The sequence below is a fragment of the Sminthopsis crassicaudata genome, chromosome 6, assembly GCF_048593235.1.
Source record: "Sminthopsis crassicaudata isolate SCR6 chromosome 6, ASM4859323v1, whole genome shotgun sequence".
Taxonomy (NCBI): domain Eukaryota; kingdom Metazoa; phylum Chordata; class Mammalia; order Dasyuromorphia; family Dasyuridae; genus Sminthopsis; species Sminthopsis crassicaudata.
The window spans coordinates 173,025,152-173,038,319 of record NC_133622.1 but is presented as its reverse complement, the minus strand read 5'-3'; the positions used below and the strand labels follow the sequence as shown (position 1 = coordinate 173,038,319).

Below are 13,168 nucleotides of genomic sequence, written 5' to 3'. Positions count from 1 at the left end.
GAGAAAACTGAGGCAGATAGAGATAGCATAGGTGTGTCCACGGCTAGACTTGAAATCAGCTCCTAAATGCTCTAGAGGCAATTTTTATAGATAACTGAGATATAGGGAAGTTAACACCCAACTAGAAAATTCCTAGAACATGAGATTTTCCCCCAGATTTTTCCTGATTCTAAGTCCAATTCCATCCACAGTGCCACAGTGTCTTGCTAAAAATTATCTGATCTGAGTCTCCTTAAATTGGCTCTCAAAAATTATTTGGTGTGGCGGAAGGAAGACTGAACAATTAAGAGAAGTACATTTCTACTCCAGCTCTAACTGTATGACCTTGGAGAAGTCCTTTTTTGCCTCAGTTTTCCTTACTTGTAAAATGGGGATTATAATACTAACTTTTTTCAGATTGGCTATGTGAGAGTCCTTTGAGAATTTGAAAATGCTTTAGAAATATGAGCTGGTTGAACCATGGACAACGTTTAAATGAAGGTGTCGGGTCTTCCACCCTCTCCCCAACCACTCACTCCACACTGACTGACACATCTTTGCCCACTCACTTTCTCACTGTGTTGCTATGGCCACCCCATACAGCCATCTGATTCCTGCAGCAATGTGGGCCTCTGGGCCAGTGTCCTGCCTCCCGCTACTGGGAAGGCTAGCTTTGGGGATTTTTTTTCTTGAGCTCTTGCCATTATGAATAATTCAGTGGAAATTATGGAATTCTCTCTGTTGTTTGAGAGTCATAAATTGTGGAAGTCCCCCCAAACTCAAAAGCCACAGTGACAAACCATCAACATAAACTTCTTCCTCTTTCTCTAGTAGGGGACTGAGAAGGGGGGGGGGGTGAGAGTGCAGCCAGATAAACTATTTCAGATTTCATGGGAAATTGCTTTCATTAAAAGAGAATTTTACAGCCTATGGGGTTCCCATTATAAAATGAAAAGGTTGGACTGGATGACTGCTAAGGGGGTTCATTCCAGCTCTGAATCCTATATCTCTCTGATACCACACTTGTATTTTTCAGAACAGAAGCAATAGCTTCTTTGCTCCCTTGGACACATCCCTTTTGTTCTTTGTAGAAAGTAGGGTTTGAGGGGCAGCTAGGTGGCGCAGTGGATAGAGCACCAGCCCTGAATTCAAGACCCGAGTTCAAATCTGGTCTCAGACACTTAACACTTCCTAGCTGTGTGACCCTGGGCAAGTCACTTAACCCCAGTCTCAGGGAGAAAAAAAAGAAAAAAAAAAAAGAAACTAGGGTTTGAGCCATTGAAAAGATAGGGAGTTGTATAGATAAACAGATAATTATAATACCTGACATAGAAAGATCATTGACTTCCAGCTGGATTAGATCACACAGGACACTTAGTCCAACCTTCTAATTTTATAGATGAGGAAACAGCATTAGAAAAGTGAGGGAACTGGCTTATGGTCACGTGGAAAGTAACCTATAGAATTAGGATTTGAACCTAGATCTTCTGACTTAACCCAGTGCCTGGTACAGAGTAGACTAAATGCTTAGCTCCATTCCCCTTCTTTCCATGGCACCACAATTGCCAAATAAGGGTCCCTTGTGAACTTTGTTAGGCATTTGACATTTACAATTTCAATCACCATCAAAACAGTCCTGGGTATTATAATCTCCATTTTACCTAAGAGGAAATCGAGGCTTTGAGAATTTAAGTGAATAAAGTGTAAGAAGTAGGATTCCGACCTAGTTCTTAACTGCTCTGTCCAAAATTCTATCTAATACTCCATTAAGAACCATTCAAAGACTGGATTTATCTACTGCTGTAGACTTCACAGGCATTGTGCCATGGAATTGGAGTCTCATCTACACTCTGTGTTGCTCTCAACTCAACCCTAGTGAAGTGCTCTGCCCATATTGATTATATAAGAACTTAATAAATATTGGGTGTATTCTATATGCCAGATAGTACCAACCTTTAACATTTATTGTCTGAAACATTTAAATGTCTACATTTCCCTCCACTTTTGTATCCTGCTGGAGGCCAGTCAAATAGTCTCAGCTTGAATGAAGGTTAGTTAAAAGGGAGACCAAAGTGAAGTGTTCTTGAGCTAAAGAACTTTCTCCAGTTCTGAACTGGCCTGCTGGGAAGATGCCTTAAATCCTCCAGCTATACCAGTTGTCACTGGTATCAGACACCATTTGACAAGTATATATCTCATCACTAAGACAATATCCTTTCATTTTGTCTCATTTTTTGTTTACATATTCAAAGCATAATGAATAGACGAATCTATTAAGAATCATCCTCCCTTGCCTCAGGTAAGAACAATCTCTTCCTAATGGGTTAGAGGGAACCGTAATTTGAATGTTTTTATAAAATGTATATGTTACTGTGACTCACTCACTTTCTCAGCTATTTACACTCTTTTACAGTAACTCCTTTCTTTTTTACTCTTTGGTTTAACATCCAGATCCCTCCCTCTGTTGGTCCCCATCTTCCTTTATATCTGTCTAAGGTTATTTTTGTTTTTGAGAACACAAGTGCATGGCAATGAAAACATTCCATCACCCCTTTCTCTGTACTGTGCATGCAGAAATCAGGGGATTCTGATGGATTTCTTTTTAAGGAGTTTAAGAATGCATAATTCATTATGCAAGCAATACCTAACTGATCCGCAGGTCTCAGAATCTCTCTGAGACACCACAGATCTATAATAATCTCGATTCCCCCACTCTTAGCCATTCTATTAATTATTTTTCTTAACCTTAATGAACAAAATTCTCCTGATATGCGTCTGTATTTTATATGCTTCTTCCTATTCCCTGAAAATTAGATGGGTTGCCTACTTTTTAGGTCCTTTCTCAAGGCGGGATGATAGACTGTGTGTCTTGTGTATGGAGATTTGTAGAATCTTAGCTGGAAAATGCAATCACCGAATTTATCAGACCTGAATTCAAATCCTACCCAGATTATTGATTAACTGTGTGACTTTAGGCAAGACACTTGATATCTCTGAGCCTCGGTTTCCTCATTTGGAAAACAAGTAACTTAGATTTCGTGGCCTTTAAGGCTCCTTCCACTTCTAAATCCATCCGCAATTAAGGCTATCTTTCTATGACTTGGAGTGGTAGAAGATCAAATTCAAAAGAAGAAAGCTTATAAAGATGGATCAACATTTTATAATATTGTATACAAGATTTAATTCCAAATCAATGGATTGTTTCAGGATGAATGATTTAATTTTGATATTACTTCACACTCCCATTTGCCCGATCAAGACAGGCATTTCCTTCTCATCAGCCTTTTACAATACTTAAAAATAAACCATTAAAGGAACATAGAACTGGTCTTACCTCAACATTTTCAGGAGTAGACAGAAGTACAGGATCCTAGAGCAAAAGAAAATGGTATATTCATGTAATTTTAGGTGGAAAAGAGCTCCTTTTAGATTGAGAACAAGCAGCATCAAAGCCTTAGGTCGTTCGCCTTTTGGTGATGGCTCTATTCTTACTCACCGTGTCATTCACACACGTTTTCAGCTGTTCGACAATTTGTAGAAGTTGGATCATCCTGGTTTGGCGGCGGATTGGGGAACTCTGTTTAGGAGCCACTGTCCCAAAGAAGATGATGACCAGGCAGTAGATAAATGTCCTCTCCATGGGGCCAGGTTTTAGGCTTCCAGTTGCCAGGAGTCAAACCCTACCTTTGCTAAGGGTCTACTACAGGGATACAATGGACAGGCTGCCCTCTACTCACCTATTTATTCATCCTTACAGGAGAGCTAAAGCCCTCCCATTTCAGCCTGGAAATCTTTGTGAGATGGACGAATGTGAGTAACTTTTTTCTTTTCCACTGGCTAGGTATACGTGTGCATATATGAGGGTGTGGGGGGAGGGATTGATGGAGACAACAAAATGTGCCCCATCTGCATGTTAGACAGGAAAAGGAGAGAATGGGTGGATTCCAGTTTTCACCATGAATCAAAAGGGGCCCAGGAGTAAATAGTAGGTATTACAAAACTTCAAAGCAATAAACAAAAACACCTTGATCTCCTTTTTTCAGGCCACCCACAGCATCTTACCTGTACCATCTGACATGCTGGGGACACACTCATAGTGACACTTCAGTGATGAGTCAACTGGCCTCATTTGTTGCTCTATAGGTCTTACCCCAGTGACTTTGTCATTCTTTTTGGAATTAGCTGTTATGCCATCAGCTATGTAGGAGATAAGGAAGCCTTTAGGAAGTTTTGAATAGAGGGGGCATTTCCCAAAGAAAAATTCTAGGTTCTGGCTAACTCAGAAATGGGACTTGGTCTACTAGTTTGTAAGTGCCTACTGTGTGCAAATAGCACATTTGCAAGAGCATATTGTGGTTTGCTATTATCAGTATTGACATCTAGCAACGGTGTGAACTTGAGCAAATTACTTATCTCTGATAATCAATTTCTTCATGTGTAAAATGGGGATAATAATATTTCTAGTACTCACCTCACAGATTGTGGTGACATGATGTTCATATATGATAAAATGCCTTAAAATGCTCTATATTAATGGCAGTAATATTGTGGTGGTTTCTGCCATTGCATTTGAAAATCTTGATTTGCTAATATCCAAGGTGGTGCACCTCCCTGACCCAAGGCTGCATCTTTGTTGGGTATCCCTTACATGATATGACTAAGTAAATCTTTTGTTAAATGTTACGCGTTCTATGAAAGTCTAATTCATCCAGATGGCCGATGTGGACAGAGACAGAGAGAAATAGAAAGAGAAGAGTATAAATAGTAGGGAATAGAGAGGAAATAGAAAAGAGCTCAATAGAGAGGAAATAGAAAAGAGCTCAGGACAGGGCCCTGGAGGACATCCACACTTAGGGAGTATGATATGGATAAGGAACCAATAGAGAAAATCAGAGTGCACTGATCGGTAAAAGGAGAATCGAGAAAGAACATAGAGAAAAGTGTATCCAGGAGGAAAGAGTGATCAGCAGAGTCAAATGCAGCAGTCAAGAAGTCAAGGAGAATGAAAACTGAGAAGACTGGCAGATTAGGTAATCTGAGATACTTGGTCATTTTGGACAGAGATGATTTAGTTGAGTTATGAGATGGGAGGTCATATTACAAAGGGTTGAAGAATATGTGTAAGGAGAGGAAATGAAGGCAAGGGCAGGCTGAGAAAAGAGTGGAGAAATAGAGAATGATAGCTTGAGGAGCTATAGGCTGTAGTGGAGACTTTTTTCAGATTAGGGGAGACTTGAAAATAGGGAGAAAATGAAGATTAGAGAAGGAGCATAATAATAGAGGCAATCTACTAGAGAAGATTGGAAGGAATGGAATCAAGGCCATGTGGAGAAGCAGTCGACTTTGGAAAGAAGCACCAGTCTTCCTTATCCAGAGACTGGAACAAAGAAGGAGAGATTGGGAAATGTTATCGAGATTTGTAGATGAAGAGAATGGAAGCAGTGGGAATCCACCAGCCTTGTTATTTTTTTTCTCAGCAAATTGTAAGGTCCTCCAATGCAAGGATATAATGGGGGGAAGTATAGAAAGCTTGAAGAGAGAAGAGAATATTATAGCTTTTGTGAGGAAAAAGATAGGAAATGAGAGGGATAAAAGGTCCCACTTGAAGCTGGAGAACTTAAGTCTATAATACGCCTGGTAAGCGCCCAGTTGTGATTTTCTCCAGCTCAATTAAGCAGAACATAAGTAGGAACAAAGGAGGTAGCTGGAAGTAAGGAAGGGTTTGAGTATGGCAGGGGATGAGCAATGATAGGGCAAGAGGACATGGTATTCCAGTATTGATTTCAGTGTGCATTATTGTTAATAATGGTTAATTATAGTGCTAAAATTGAGAAGAGAAGTAGAGCCACAAGAGAGCTGATGGTCTGGGAAGCTACTGAGGGATGCAGTAGGGGATTCGAGGTGGTGATGAGAGTGAGGGAGAATGGCTAAATAGAGGAAATTCAGATTTTAATATCAAGGAAATGGAACACTTGTGAATAATGATGAGTTGCAGGGTGATGGTCTCTTTGAGTGAAGGGGTTGGAATGAAGAAGAAGGCTGTGGGATTTGAGGAGACAGAAGAACTGGAACCGTAGGATGTTTGAGGGAACATCTACGTGAATAAACCTTGAGAGGAGAGAAAAAAAGTTGTAAGGTACTGAACTTTGAGGAAGTAAATATGCATTTAAATCCTGGTTTTAGGCCTTATAGTTGGACAATATGTGGGTCTCAGTTTTCTCATCTGTAAAATGGGGATATTGATAACTATACTATCTAATCTACAATGAAAAAAAATGCTAGTTTTGAAATTAATGGAAGTGGGTTTGAATCCTGGTTCTATTATTTTTTGCAAATATGATCTTCAGCAAATCCTTTCTTCTAATCTAGATCAGTTTCTTCTGTAAATGAAGGATTGAGTTTAGTTGATCAATAAGGTCTCTTCTAGTTCTAGATCCTACATGAGATTTGTTTGTTTTAAGGATGGGTTGCCATATCTATTAATTAATTAATTAATTTATATTTTTTTTTCCCCCTGAAGCTGGGGTTAAGTGACTTGCCCAGGGTCACACAGCTAGGAAGTGTTAAGTGTCTGAGACCAGATTTGAACTCTGGTCCTCCTGAATTCAGGGCTGGTGCAGCAACCTATTTGTAATGGCACCGAAATATAGACTTAGGGCTAGAAAGAGACACAGAGATTATCCCTTTATAGACCCAGAGAAGTTAAGAGTCTTCCCCAGAATCACACAGTTAGGAAGTATCTGAGGCTGGATTTGAACTCAGGGAGATGAGTCCTCCTGGCTCTAAAACCAGTGCTCTATTCACTGGGCCACCTAGCTGCCTGCATTACCACCTATAATTCTTCCTAATTGCTTCTTGGCCTCAAAAGTATACTATCCGGGAGAGCAGCAGCCACCATATCCCTGTCTTTCACCTACCACAAAGTTACAGAGATTTGGGTTCATTATTATGCTTTTCTATTTATATCTCCAGCACTTGGCACATAGTAATAGTTTAATGTCCATCCATTCATTCATTTCCTATCCTAAAAGGTGACCAGTCCCATCCATGACTAACCCCCACCCAGAGACACTGAGACCTCAGTCCCTGTTGTCATGATCAATGGAAACTCACTGGGTGACAGTTCAGTGACAGGACACAGAATGACTGGATCCCAAAAGAATCAGAACCATTAAGTGAAATCCAGACTCAGAAAAGACAGTTGTTTTCAAAGCATAATGAATAATGCACGGCATGGCTAAGTCATTCTGGGGGAGAAGATTATGTGGTGGTGTCTCCTTCATCTCCCCACTACTATACAGGGGCCAAAAGAGGGCTGGGATGTACACCATCGTGATTCACCCTCCGTGTTTTGTCACATCCTGAGTTTCCAAGCCTTTCTCTCTTCCTGGTCATGCCGAAAGCATTAACAGTTTATGGATGATTCACTTCCTTGGAAGGGGGGAGAATGCATTCAAAAGGCCACTCACCTTGGTCACTTTTATCATTGTACACTTTACTGGTTGTTTTCCAATAACTTTTCAGAGAATCCTTGAGATCATAGTGGGTCAGGATGCAGAGTGGAGATCAGGGTCAAGAACAGACAGATGAAGGGAGGACTAAAGGGAATCTTTCCCTCTGAAGGGAAATGAAGAGTGAGCACGTTCTGGAGGCAAGTAAGGAACGCTGACTAAAGAAAATGTAGGTAGTTAAAAAGAAGAGAGAAAGGAAAAGGAAAAAGTGCCTTGAAATGGCCAAAAAAAATGGAAGCCACTGAGCTATAGATTGCACATTTATAATTATAAGCGACCTGACATTGATATGACTAGTGCTTCAAATTTGAAAAGCCCTTTAAGTCATTTAGCAAGCTTTGATTAAGTACTTGCTATGTGGCAGGCACTGATTATGCAAAGAGAAAAAACCAAAACAAAACAGGACTTTACAAAATATGGGGGTAAATACAAAATAGCTTGAGAAGAATAGAAAGTCCAACAGTAACAATATTACTTACTACTTGCAGTGTCCAGAAAAATTGAAAAAAAGGATTTCTCTGAGATGCAAAATAATGTTTGTAACGGCTTTCCAATAATTGAATCTTGTAACAAACTGATTAGGGTAGGTCAGTAATTCCAGAATTTAGATCTAGAAGAAACCATCTAATCCAATTTCCACATTTTACAGATGAGGAAACTAAAGACCAAAAGATTTGGTGAATTAATTGTCCAAGTTATCACCAGTGGTAAAGGGTGGAACAATAGGAACAGTCAAGCCTTAAGGATACAAATTCAGTGCTCTTTTCTAGTCTAGGTAACACATTGTAGAAAATATACTTAAGACAAGTGCTTGGCACATGGTAGGTGCTTAATAAATGTTTATTCAATTGAAATGATTTGGGATAGAAAATACTCAAGTCTATGTTCTTTATGTTCTTTTATTAGAGTTTTATCACATGCTAGTTTGCTTTATTAGTTGTTTTCAGATAACCAATCTGTCCCTTAATCTTTCTATGACTCAGTTTCTTTTTCTGTTAAATGAGGGGGTTTGTCTTTAAAGTTCCTCAGGCTTTAAACTGATGATCCTCTCATCTAGTTCTTCCTTCTTCACCAAGTCAAATAAGTCAAATGACAAATTTTTGAATACTGAAGAGAGACTCCACGTTCCCTAACAGTTCATAGTATAACCTGTCTTAAGGCAAACTCCTTGCAATGCCCTCAATCACTCCCTCCCCTTGTTTTCTCTTCTTCAGGCTAAAGCACATTCAATTCCTTCCTTTGACCAATCCTTGGATGACATGAATCTGAATCCTTTTACCCTCCTGGTCATCTCTGCTCAAGACCACAATACTAGAGACAGTTTGACATAGAGGTGATAGATCTGAGCTTAGAGTCAGAGAATAATAGTTCGCATACAATCAATCTTCTGGGCTTGCATAAAGAAATCATGTTGTAAGTCTTTAAAAGCAGTATGAATGTATGTAGTAGTTACTGCCACTCTCTAACCCTTTATACTTTCTATCCTTCATAATTTTTAAAATCATGTTCTTCTTTATTTCTGAAATATCCTTCCACTTTCCTGCCCTTGTTCAATTCTAATTGTGGTTGTTCAGTTGTTTTTAGTCATGTTTGACTCTTTATGATTCCATTTGGGGTTTTCTTGGCAAAGAGCATGGAATACTTCTCTCTAGCTCATTTTACAAATGAGGAAACTGAGGCAAACAAGGTTAAGTGATTTGCTTAGCATCTCACAGTTAATAAGAGTGAAATCAGATTTGAACTCAAGATGTCTTCCTGACTCTAGACTTGATGCAGTTTATGCTACAGCTTTATCTCCCTGTCTTTGTGTACAAATTTTTTTTCTTTAAATTCTTTAATTTTTTCTTTCAAGAAACCTTCCCAGATCTGTCTAGTAAGAATGATTGCCTTATTCCAATAGACTTGTGATGGAAAGTGCATCTGCATCCAGAGAAATAACTATGGAGACTGAATGTGGATCAAAGCATAGTATTTTCACTTTGTTGTTGTTTGTTTGCCTGTTTTTTTCCCTTCTTGTGTTTTTTCCCCCTTTTGAAAATGATTTTTTTTTTTGCTCAGTATGATGAATATGGAAATATATTTAGAAGAATTGCACATGTTTAACCTATATTGGACTGTTTGCTGTCTTGGGGAAGAGAGGGGGAAGAGGAGAGGGAGAAAATTTTGGAATATAGGATTTTGCAAAAATGAATGTTGAAAACTATTTTTGACATGTATTTGGAAAAATAAAATATTATTAAATTTTTAAACAAAAGAATGACTGTCTCTCCACCAGGAATTCATTGAACATTTTATTCCTCTAATAATAATATCTAGCATTTATATTAGTGCTTAAAACAATCACAAAACAATTAAAAACTAATATTGATAAGTTACAAAGAACAATAAAGAAGAGATAAGAGAAGATACCTCACTCTAATCCTTTGGAAAGTTGGAGTCGGTGGATGTGAATCATTGAAAATAATGTCAGTTTTTTAAAATGTATAGATTGTTTTTGCTGAATTTTTTTTCTCATTCTTTTTTTCTTAAAAGTCTTCATTATAAATATGGCTCCCTGGGAGAAGAGAGGGAGTATGTGGGGGAAATTTATGTAAAATATATTAGTAAAGTCTGTTTTATAAAGTTATTATAACCATCTAGGCAGAGATAATGAAGGTCTAGGCAAAGGTGATTTTTGTGTGTTTATAGAGAGAAGGGGACATATGCAAGAGATGTGAAAGGAAAACTGACAAGATTTGTCAGTTGGTTGGATATGATGTTTGGGAGTTGAATTGAGGAGTCAAGGATGACACTTGTGTTGCTGACCTAGATGATTGGGAGGATGGCAGTACCCTTGATAATAATGAGAAAGTAAGATGATGAGTTTTGTTTCATACATGTGTTCAAGATCCAGTTAGAGAAGTCCAAGAGGCAATTGGTAATGAGGGACCAGGAGAGATTTTTAGCGTATATTTGCTTAATGTAGGAGTCATTTTTATCCCTATGTTGTGATGAAGAAACTAAAGCTGAGAGTGATGAAATAACTTAATCTGCTTTGGCAGGATTTGGATTCAGTTTTCCCTGCCTTTAAGATCACAACTTTAACTTTCTTTGTACTTATCTTCAGGATTTAGCATAGTGCTTGGCAAATAGTAGGTATTTGAATAAATGCTTATTGGCCAATTTAGCTGTCTCTCTAAGACATTTATCTTGTACAAAAATATACCAGCACCCCGAAGAAGTGGCGTGTGTATGTGTGTGTGTGTGTGTGTGTGTATATATATGTATATATATATATAATATATATATATATATATATATATATATATATTACTATGATAATGTAATTTAAGAAAAACCTCAAAATGATGAAAAAAACCTGGACCCTGAGCAGTATAATAACCACTATCAGTCCCCTTTAAGGAAAAAGATAGGTAGAATTTGGGGGCAAAATGTCACATACAATGTTATTATATTGACTATTTTTGTCTAAATATTTTTCTAAGCAGATTCACAGGGACTGAATGGGGAACCTTTGGGATAATATACAGTGGGTAGTCTGGACCGCGATATTCCTCCCATCCCTGCTATGGACCATAAGGGTGTCCTTGTATACATGGATTAGATGAATTTTGTTAAACTGATTATAAAGCCTTGCATTCCTTGCTTAAATGTAGCTGATTCAACTTATGTTGAACACATAGGAATTTGTTGTTATACAGGTGGATCAATTAGTCAAACATGTGAATCACTCCTGTCAACTAGTGTCTAACCAGCCTAATAATTGGCCAATTCTCATATTCCTTTTCTCAAAAAGGTTCCAAGCTAACAGGAAGAAACAATACACAGAGAGTGGTAGAATCTATGGAGGATTATTTTTTTTCCTTTTTTTAAAATTAAAGCTTTTTATTTACAAAACATATGCATGAGTAATTTTTCAATATTGACCCTTGCAAAACCTTCTGTTCCAAATTTTCCTTTCCTTCCCTCCACCCCCCTCCCCTAGATGGCAGGTAGTCCAGTGCATTAAATATGTTAAAATATATGTTAAATCCAATATATGTATACATATTTATGTAGTTATCTTGCTACACAAAAAAAATCAGATCAAGAAGGAAGAAAAAAAAAACTGCGGAAGAAAACAAAACGCAAGCAAACAACAACAGAGAATGAGAATGCTATGTTGTGGTCCACACTCAGTTCCCACAATCCCTTCTCTGGGTGTAGATCGCTCTCTTCATCACCAAGCACGGTGAACTAGTTTGAATCATCTCATTGTTGGAGAGACATATCCAGGAGAATTGATCATTGTATAATCTTGTTGTTGCTGTGTATGTTGATCTCCTGGTTCTGCTCATTTCACTCAGCATCAGTTCATGTAAGTCTCTACAGGCCTTTCTGAAATCATCCTGTTGGTCATTTCTTACAGAAAAATAATATTCCATAACATTCATATACCAGGGAGGATTATTTTGATTTGGGCAGTCACAGGGATAGAGATTGAAGCCTTGGTGGGGGGAAGATTGATGATCATTTTCCTGGAGCAGTTGTAATATTGATTTGATTATGGCTCCTGCTGGAAAGAGATGGGGGAAATATTTATGTGGCAACATGGCAGATGGCAGAGTCCATTGATATATATAGCTGCAGGCAGAGTAAATGGTCGAGGAGGAGATATGAAGTTTGGCTGGGACCAGCTAGATAGAGCTGGTTGATGATGACTTCATGATTTAATGTCAGCTTCAAAGGAAAACTCTTGAATGATTCAGGGATCTGTCATTGGCTCTGTGATATGTAACATTGTTTTAAATTTTTAATTTTTTTTATTATAGCTTTTTATTTTCAAAACATGGATAATTTCCCAACATTTACCCTTGCAAAATCTTGTGTCCTAATTTTTCCCTCCCTTCTCCCTACTCCCTCCTCTACATGTCAAATAATCCAATAGATGTGTAATATTCTTTTAATCAATAAATCAGAACATCAGACTAAATTTAATAAATTAAAAAAATTTAAATTTAGTGGAGTAAAATGTTCAATGTGAAATATTCTTGTGTGTGTGGGGAATAAAGAGCCTCAAGTACCTGGATTCAAGTCTTGTTTCTAATTGGCTGTGTGATTCTAAGCAAGTCACTTAATCTCTTAGTGTCCCAGACAAGTCTCTAAGATTATTAATGGAAGAAACTATTGAATTGCTTTGGGAAAGGGAGTTCTCCCCTAATCTCTACCCCTTCCCTATCAAAGTGTGAAGAATATTTGCAAAGACAAAGGAAATATGAATTAGGTGGGAGTTTATCTGTAAAAAGGGTCTGGGGGGGGACTTGAATAGGTTGATAACTCATTATGAGTCAGCCATGCAATATATTAGCCAGAGAAGGGAATTGAAATGTTAGGGGAAATCTCACTGTCCTCTGTTCTGGCCATAACTCTTTTGGAATAACAGGCTCTGTTTTAGTGAATGTATTCATGGTCTGGAGGAAGGTGATCAACTTCAACAACATGCTCTGTGAAGAACAGAAAAGACTTGGGGGTGTTTAACTTTAAGAAGAAACTCCTTATGTGTGTTACAAGGGAAAAGGCTGATGAATTTAAAGTAAGAGAATCCTGATTTAAGAACTTCTATTTAATGGTCATAATAGAAAATCAAGAGTATACCTGTGATTTCAATACAACTAACTCTTAGCTAAAGAAAATTTCTT

General features: G+C 38.0%; 1 protein-coding gene and 1 long non-coding RNA gene across 2 annotated transcripts in view; one reads left to right on the top strand and one right to left on the bottom strand.

Moving 5' to 3' along the window:
- IL21 (interleukin 21) overlaps positions 1 to 3,859 on the bottom strand; it is an 11,557-nt gene extending 7,698 nt beyond the window's left edge. Inside the window, exons 1-2 of the mRNA XM_074273125.1 lie at positions 3,476 to 3,859; positions 3,314 to 3,349 (exon numbers count right to left, since the gene is read on the bottom strand). Of these exons, the coding sequence (XP_074129226.1) occupies positions 3,314 to 3,349; positions 3,476 to 3,619 (180 nt within the window). The 5' untranslated portion in view covers positions 3,620 to 3,859. The remainder of the gene's footprint in view (positions 1 to 3,313; positions 3,350 to 3,475) is intronic.
- The window catches only part of LOC141546843 (uncharacterized), a 193,709-nt gene that overhangs the window by 127,612 nt on the left and 52,929 nt on the right, over positions 1 to 13,168 (top strand). The gene's annotated exons all lie outside the window — the stretch shown is intronic.